General features: G+C 37.6%; 1 protein-coding gene across 2 annotated transcripts; it reads left to right on the top strand.

Moving 5' to 3' along the window:
• The first annotated feature begins 201 nt into the window (after nucleotides 1-201).
• Nucleotides 202-6806, top strand: LOC136222071 (pleiotropic drug resistance protein 1-like). 2 transcript variants are annotated; one of them, XM_066009549.1, is made up of 23 exons: nucleotides 202-617; nucleotides 707-827; nucleotides 916-1004; nucleotides 1097-1181; nucleotides 1301-1460; nucleotides 1623-1699; nucleotides 1819-1872; nucleotides 1967-2057; nucleotides 2148-2449; nucleotides 2522-2803; nucleotides 2881-3197; nucleotides 3284-3444; nucleotides 3551-3654; nucleotides 3728-3884; nucleotides 3962-4182; nucleotides 4270-4602; nucleotides 4694-4984; nucleotides 5067-5150; nucleotides 5245-5378; nucleotides 5512-5739; nucleotides 5826-5997; nucleotides 6083-6337; nucleotides 6449-6806. In XM_066009549.1, exons 1-23 carry the CDS (start codon nucleotides 289-291, stop codon nucleotides 6704-6706), a joined length of 4305 nt encoding a protein of 1434 aa, XP_065865621.1. In that variant the 5' UTR covers nucleotides 202-288; the 3' UTR covers nucleotides 6707-6806. The 2 variants fall into 2 exon arrangements, with proteins under 2 accessions (XP_065865621.1, XP_065865622.1); XM_066009550.1 differs by lacking the exons at nucleotides 202-617; nucleotides 707-827; nucleotides 1097-1181.
• The last annotated feature ends 1004 nt before the right edge of the window (nucleotides 6807-7810 follow it).

The following is a 7810-nucleotide window of genomic DNA, read 5'->3' as shown; positions in this document are numbered from 1 at the left end:
TAGTTACCCACTGAAAATATCTTTATTTGCTAAAGCTGGACTCTACGTACTTGCATTTTTAATCCTTTTAAACCTTCATGATTGTTGTTAACAAATAATGGTGGGATTTATTATTTGAGTTTCTCTTTTATTACACACGTGGAAACGCTTGAATCATGGCCTGATGTCTCTATAGATAGAGTAGCGACCACTGCATTCCTAAAAGCACACGAATCTGAATTCCATTATATATACAGGAAACTAAACAATAAACTCTTTGCTCGGTTAACGTTTTCTTGAAGTTGGTAAATGGAAGTTGCTCAACTTTATGTAGCAGGTGGTAGTTTGCGAAGACCCGACTCTTTTATATGGAGAAACAATGCCGCTCAAGGCTTCCCCAAATCTTCAAGAGAAGATGGAGATGATGAACAAGGTTTAAAATGGGCTGCAATTCAAAGACTACCTACCTATGATCGTCTCAAGAAAGCTTTATTCACCACTTCCAAAGGAGGAGTCACTGAAATTGATGTTGCAAACCTTGGATTTCAACGAACAAAGACTTTGCTTGATAGATTGGTTCAAGTTGCAGAAGCAGATAACGAGAGGTTCTTGTTGAAGCTCAAGGATCGATTCCAAAGGTAACCAAATTTGCTACTTTGTTAGTATATGTATGGTATGGGGAGGGGAGGGGAAAGATTGTTAATTTTTGAATGCTGAGTTTGTTCAGGGTTGGAATTGAATTCCCTACCATTGAAGTCCGATTTGAGAATCTAACTATTGAAACAGAAGCTCATGTGGGAAGCAGAGCTTTACCCACATTCCTTAACTTCTCCGTTGATATTCTAGAGGTGACCAATTCTACACATTTTGATCAAGATCTCCAATTTGATTTCTCAATTTTGATTAAGTAGCTGATTTCGTTTCCAATTTGTAAAGGGTTTATTGAATGCTCTTCATATCCTTCCAACTAGAAAAACACGTCTGTCCATCCTTCAAGACATTAGTGGAATCATCACACCAAGAAGGTGCAATGAAACTTAACTCAATTATTTTCTCTTTATCCATGCTTACTTCAGATTTTTTTTTTTTAATTTTTTGAAATATGTTTGTATTGCAGAATCACATTACTTTTGGGTCCTCCAAGTTCTGGAAAGACCACCCTTTTATTAGCTTTGGCAGGAAAACTTGATCCTAGATTAAAAGTGATTATTAGACAATTTTCAGCTTTATATCTCATTCTGGCTTTGAACTTTTTTTCGTACTTTTTTCCCCCCAATAATTGCCTTCTTTTTATAATTGAGAGATTGGATTTCTTCTACAGTTTTCCGGGACGGTTACTTATAACGTTCACGAGATGAACGAATTTGTGCCCCAAAGAACAGCTGCATATATCAGCCAAAATGATACTCATATACCAGAAATGACTGTGAGAGAAACTCTGGAATTTTCCGCCAGATGCCAAGGGATTGGTCACAGATATGGTTAGCATACTGTTAGGAATTAGATTGGATTGGCTATTGATTAAATAAGTTTGATATAGTTTTCAAACAAAAAAAAAGTTTGATATACGGAAACGAAAATTACAAGCTAACTCAAAACATAATATTTAGCTAACAATGAATTTATATTTTTTCAATTGGTAGAGATGTTAGCAGAGTTATTAAGAAGAGAGAAGGAATCAAACATTAAGCCCGATCCTGATATTGATGTCTATATGAAGGTCAGAAAAACTGTTAAACAAGTAACTGTGTTGTGTTTAAGACAAGGACATAATCTAATAGATTATTTGGATTATTATTTTGTTACCTTTACATTAATTGATTTTTATTCCTGGTTTAGGCAGTTGCTACCGAAGGTCAGGAGGCTAGTGTGGTCACGGAATATGTTCTTAAGGTATTCTGTGAGCAAGGAAGTAACTTTGATCTTTAGATTTTCGAAAAGTCTAAAAAGATGATATTCTTACAAGGTGTTTTTGCCTAATCTTTAGGTTTTAGGATTAGAAGCTTGTGCAGATACTATGGTGGGGAATGAAATATTAAGGGGTATCTCTGGAGGGCAAAGGAAGCGTCTCACAAGCGGTAGGAGACCTCAATTAGCTCTTTTCTACACTTAAATATCTACAACTCATCATAGCATACAGAGTGAGAGTGTCAAAAATCAAATGGTAGGTGAAATGCTAGTCGGACCAGCAAAAGCGCTGTTCATGGATGAAATTTCTACTGGCTTGGATAGTTCAACAACCTACCAAATCGTGAACTCAATCAAGCAATCTATTCACATTCTTAATGGAACTGCTGTTGTCTCTCTCCTTCAGCCAGCACCCGAGACTTATGATCTCTTTGACGACATTATTCTCCTATCTGATGGCCAAATCGTATACCAGGGTCCTCGTGAACATGCACTAGAGTTTTTTGAATATATGGGCTTCAAGTGCCCTGAAAGGAAAGGAGTAGCTGATTTTTTGCAAGAAGTAAGCAAGAATACGTTCATTTTTAATCTGTCTTTGTTTTTACTGATAGAAGCCTCATGTTTAATGTTGTAGGTAACATCAAGAAAAGATCAACATCAATATTGGGCAAATAAAGATCAGCCTTACAGTTTTATCACAGCCAAGGAATTTTCTGAGGCATTTCAGTCATTCCACGTTGGACAAGAAATGCAAAATGAACTTTCAACTCCATTTGACAAGGCCAAGAGCCACCCTGCTGCTCTAATGACTAAAAAATACGGAGTTGGGAAAATGGAGCTGCTTAAGGTTTGCTTTGCAAGAGAGCTCTTGCTCATGAAAAGGAACTCATTTGTCTACACATTCAAGCTAGCCCAAGTGAGTATCAACATCTTTTTTATAATATAAGTGCCTATAGGATTATCATTTTTCTGTCTTTTCTTTCTTGTTACTAGCTTGTAATAATGGCAATCGTCGGAATGACAATCTTCTTCCGGACTGCGATGCACCGTGACTCAGTAATTGATGGCGGAATTTACATGGGTGCTTTATTCTACTCAGTGGTCTTCATAATGTTCAATGGTATATCAGAAATTTCAATGACCATTGCAAAGCTTCCGATATTTTACAAACAAAGGGACCTCCTATTCTATCCTGCATGGGCATATTCTCTTCCACCATGGATCATTAAAGTACCTCTAGTACTTCTACAAGATGCTATTTGGGTGTTCCTTACCTATTATGCTATAGGATATGATCCCAATATTGGAAGGTAACAAGCTTTTATACTTTTGTTTTTGGAACTTGCAGAGCACTTCTTGTCTTGCAGCTGATGCATAATTGATGTAATTTTTGCAGGTTATTCAAGCAGTACCTTGTGCTTGTCCTTGTTAGCCAGATGGCTTCAGCATTGTTTCGGTTTATTGCTGCAGTGGGACAGAACATGATTGTTGCCAATACCTTTGGAGCGTTTACACTTATTGAGCTGTTTGCTTTAGGTGGCTTCGTCTTGTCAAGAGGTATTATTATCTAATTAGTTTTTTTTTTTTTTTTTTTTATAACTTAGGAGATTAATAATCTCCCTGTCAAAAATTAACCATCAGAATGCTAAATCCAATGGTGCAGATCACATCAAGAAATGGTGGATATGGGGATACTGGATATCTCCATTGATGTATGGGCAGAATGCAATAGTAGTTAATGAATTCCTTGGAAAGAGTTGGAGTAAGGTAAATATGTAAAACAATTCTACCACCATTCATATTTCTCTTTTTGCATTTTGATATAAATTGTTTTCCAAAGGTTCTCCCAAACTCAACAGAACCGTTAGGAGTTCAAGTTCTGAATTCCCGAGGATTCTTCATGCAAGCATATTGGTATTGGATAGGAGTAGGGGCATTGGTTGGATTCACTCTGCTATACAACTTCTTATTCACTCTAGCTCTCACATTCCTCGGACGTAAGTATCTTCTACCTCTATAGTTTATGTTTCTCCAGTGACTTGCAGTCTAATGTGCTCCAAATTATTCTGTACAGCAATGCAGAAGCCGCAAGCTGTTGTATCAGAAGAAAATCCAGGCAAAGAATCTGGAAGAAAACTCATCAAAAGCAGGAAAGGTAGCTCATCCGGTTTCTCATCATTGAGGACAGAAGTCATAGTTGAAGAAACCCATCATTCGAGAAAGGGAATGGTTCTTCCATTTGAACCACATTACATCACCTTCAATGATATTAGGTACTCGGTGGACATGCCACAGGTAAAGTAGAGAAAAACTTATGGTTGTGGAAACTGTTCTAGACCCAAAATTGGATTTCAGTGATTGGTGGTGAATTGGCGTTTTCAGGAAATGAAAAGTCAGGGTGTGACAGAAGAAAAATTAGAGCTTTTGAAGGGTGTAAGTGGTTCTTTCAGGCCAGGTGTTCTGACAGCTCTAATGGGTGTTAGTGGTGCCGGTAAAACAACTCTGATGGATGTGCTAGCTGGCAGAAAAACCAGAGGCTATATAGAAGGAAACATCACAATATCTGGCTATCCTAAGAAGCAAGAAACGTTTACTAGAATTTCTGGATACTGTGAGCAAAATGACATTCATTCTCCAAATGTTACTGTCTATGAATCTCTGCTTTACTCAGCTTGGGTTCGCCTATCTCCAGAGGTGAACACAGAAACTAGAAAGGTAGGTTCCCGTGCCCTGAATTCATTTCTGACAGGAAACATGAAATATGGAGATCATGTTGACTAATTTCCAATGAGAACTTTTTTTGCAGATGTTCATAGAGGAAGTTATGGAGCTTGTGGAATTGAAGCCGTTGAGGCAAGCACTAGTGGGCTTGCCTGGTGTGAGTGGCCTATCTACGGAACAGCGCAAAAGGCTAACTATTGCGGTTGAGCTAGTGGCAAACCCTTCTATAATATTCATGGATGAGCCAACTTCAGGGTTAGATGCAAGAGCTGCTGCAATTGTTATGAGAACAGTTAGGAACACTGTGGACACTGGAAGAACAGTTGTGTGCACTATCCATCAACCCAGCATCCACATTTTTGAAGCTTTTGATGAGGTAACTTTAGCAGATGTCAAGAGTTGATTCTTTACTCTCAACATAGCTGTTTGATCAATATATATTGTGGTGATGCCTGCAGCTCTTCCTAATGAAGCGAGGAGGACAAGAGATATACGTCGGACCATTGGGTCATCATTCTTGCCATCTGATCAAGTACTTTGAGGTATTAAATAATGGATGATCAAGTCTTAGAGAAATCGATTTTTGACCCTTGTCACTCACCTCCAGCTAATTTATTTTCCTTTCATTACATCCAGGCTATTCAAGGAGTTCCTAACCTTAAAAATGGCTACAATCCCGCAACATGGATGTTAGAAGTTACTTCTGCAGTTCAGGAAAAGGTTTTGGGCATAGATTTTGCCGATATCTACAGAAATTCAGAACTAAACAGGTGATTCTACTTGCTAACTTATCTACTTCAACTATGAATTGTGAAGACTGAAAAATAAGTAGAGAAATTATCAAGAAATTTGGAGATGAAGTCACCTTTTCAATTTGTTGCTGATGTGTATCATGTCTTTCAGGAGAAACCAAGAACTTATCGAGGAGCTAAGCACGCCTGCTCCAGGTTCAAATGAACTGTATTTTCCTACAGAGTACTCACAGTCATTTTTCACTCAATGCATGGCTTGCTTATGGAAGCAGCACTGGTCATATTGGCGTAATCCTCAGTACACGGCCGTGAGATTCTTCCTCACAACTTTCACAGCTTTTATGTTTGGGACAATGTTTTGGGATCTTGGTTCAAAAATGTAAATTGCTACAAATGTTATGGAACTTTGTACTCCACTTGTATAGATATGCTTTTCTAGTTTAATAATTTTGTCTCGAATTATAGGACAAAGAGACAAGATCTTTTCAATGCAATGGGATCGATGTTTGCAACAATTATCTTCCTTGGTGTCCAAAATGCAACATCAGTGCAGCCAGTAGTTGCTGTTGAAAGAACCGTCTTCTACAGAGAAAGAGCTGCTGGGATGTATTCACCCTTTCCCTATGCCTTTGCACAGGTAACATATTTAGATCATTACAGAACTCCTCCCAGGAAGAATCCGAATATAAATTAATTTCTTACTTTTCTCCTTCTGGTTGCAGGTTGTGATTGAGTTTCCATACATTTTCTCACAAGCTCTAGTATACGGTGTTATAGTCTACCCAATGATTGGATTTGAATGGACTGCTGCCAAGTTCTTCTGGTATCTATTCTTCATGTATTTCACATTATCGTATTACACATTCTATGGCATGATGGCTGTTGCAGTAACACCAAATCAGCAAGTGGCCTCCATAGTTTCATCTGCATTCTTTTCACTGTGGAATATATTTTCTGGATTTATAGTTCCACGAACGGTAATTTTCTGCAACTTCAATTATTCATGTTCCGGGTTTCTTTTGTCCATTTAATACACTGAGGATTAATAATACATAGTTGTTTACATTCTCTGGTTTTATCTATAACAGAGGATACCTGTGTGGTGGAGATGGTATGCATGGCTTTGTCCAGTTGCATACACGCTGTATGGATTAGTTTCGTCACAGTTTGGAGATATAAAGCACACTACAGAGTCAGGTGACACCGTGGAAGATTTTGTACGTAGTTACTTCGATTTTAAGCATGAGCTTCTAGGAGCAATTGCAGCTGCAGTGGTTGGGTTTGCAACGCTCTTTGCATTTACCTTTGCTCTCTCAATTAGGTTCTTAAATTACCAAAGACGATAGATGGATAGACAAGAAACATGTCCAATTCATATATGATATGCATAAATGTAGAGTGTATTTGAGCTTCTTTCATAGATAGTCTCAGAATATAATCATATTAGATTCAAATTTTGCAATTTGCAATCATAGATAGAGTGTAGTTTGTGAGAGAGGTGAAGAAGAAGAAAATGCTCTGTTATTTTATTAATGAACAATAACAATTACACCTGGCCTGATATCTATACAAACAAGACGTTTAACAGTTGTTAACCGATTCTAACCCGCAACAAACGTGCTTCACAACAGCCAGGTCCAGCTCCAGCTCATCAAGTTTGTTAAATATGCCTTAAATATGTGAGGCAATCTCCACATTCGATATACCTTGGGTGATTTAATCATTTGTTTAGATGATATGTCATAGTTCAATGTTCCAGCCGGTAGAGAGGAAGTTTTCAACCGTTCACTTCCTGTAACGAGTGAGGAAACTTCGTGCACCACTTACTACGTTCTTTCAAAACCTTTATCTTTATCTCTTGCTAATATTAGAAGTGTACTCCAAAAGAATTGGACGTGACAAGTGTGCTAAATATTTCATGATTGGAACATAGTTGATTCCAAGATCCCATCCTTTCTTATAATGTACAATGTGGTCAGTGGCGATGGTGGAAGTGGCGGCTCTGAAGATAAAGGAGAGGAAGATGAAGCAGAGTGAGGCGGTCAATGTCATTATGACAATCAAAGTAACTTTAATTGACGTTTCAATTTTTTAAAAACAAACTATAAAAGTATTCCTAATATTGATGTTAAAGAGCAATAATACTCAATAAGGTAGTATAATTAAGGATCTAAAGTTGATAGCTTAGTCCAAACCTATTCCCAAACCAAAAAATGAAAAAACCTAATCCAAACCTTCCAAATACATACTTATGATGAATGAAAAGTAAGAGGGATTCTTGGTTTGAAAGGGGTCACGCAGCATAGAATGATGGAACAGTTACAACAACAAGCGAAGAACATCAAAATCTAATTCGAATAGTTTCCTTCAACGGGAGTGCAAAATTAACCTTAAATTTATAGATGATGCCGGTTGGCTCTCCAGCCGGTATTAATTTGAAGCATATGGTA

Source organism: Euphorbia lathyris, chromosome 3 (assembly GCF_963576675.1).
Source record: "Euphorbia lathyris chromosome 3, ddEupLath1.1, whole genome shotgun sequence".
Lineage (NCBI taxonomy): Eukaryota > Viridiplantae > Streptophyta > Magnoliopsida > Malpighiales > Euphorbiaceae > Euphorbia > Euphorbia lathyris.
This window is presented reverse-complemented; position numbering and strand designations above follow the sequence as displayed.

Excerpts from the sequence above, each read along its gene's own strand:
- LOC136222071 (XM_066009549.1), top strand. The coding sequence starts at position 289 with ATGGAAGTTGCTCAACTTTATGTAGCAGGTGGTAGTTTGCGAAGACCC. Across the intron at positions 3,655-3,727 it reads TTGGAAAGAGTTGGAGTAAG|GTTCTCCCAAACTCAACAGA; the intron begins GTAAATATGTAA and ends TGTTTTCCAAAG. Across the intron at positions 5,151-5,244 it reads ATCTGATCAAGTACTTTGAG|GCTATTCAAGGAGTTCCTAA; the intron begins GTATTAAATAAT and ends CATTACATCCAG.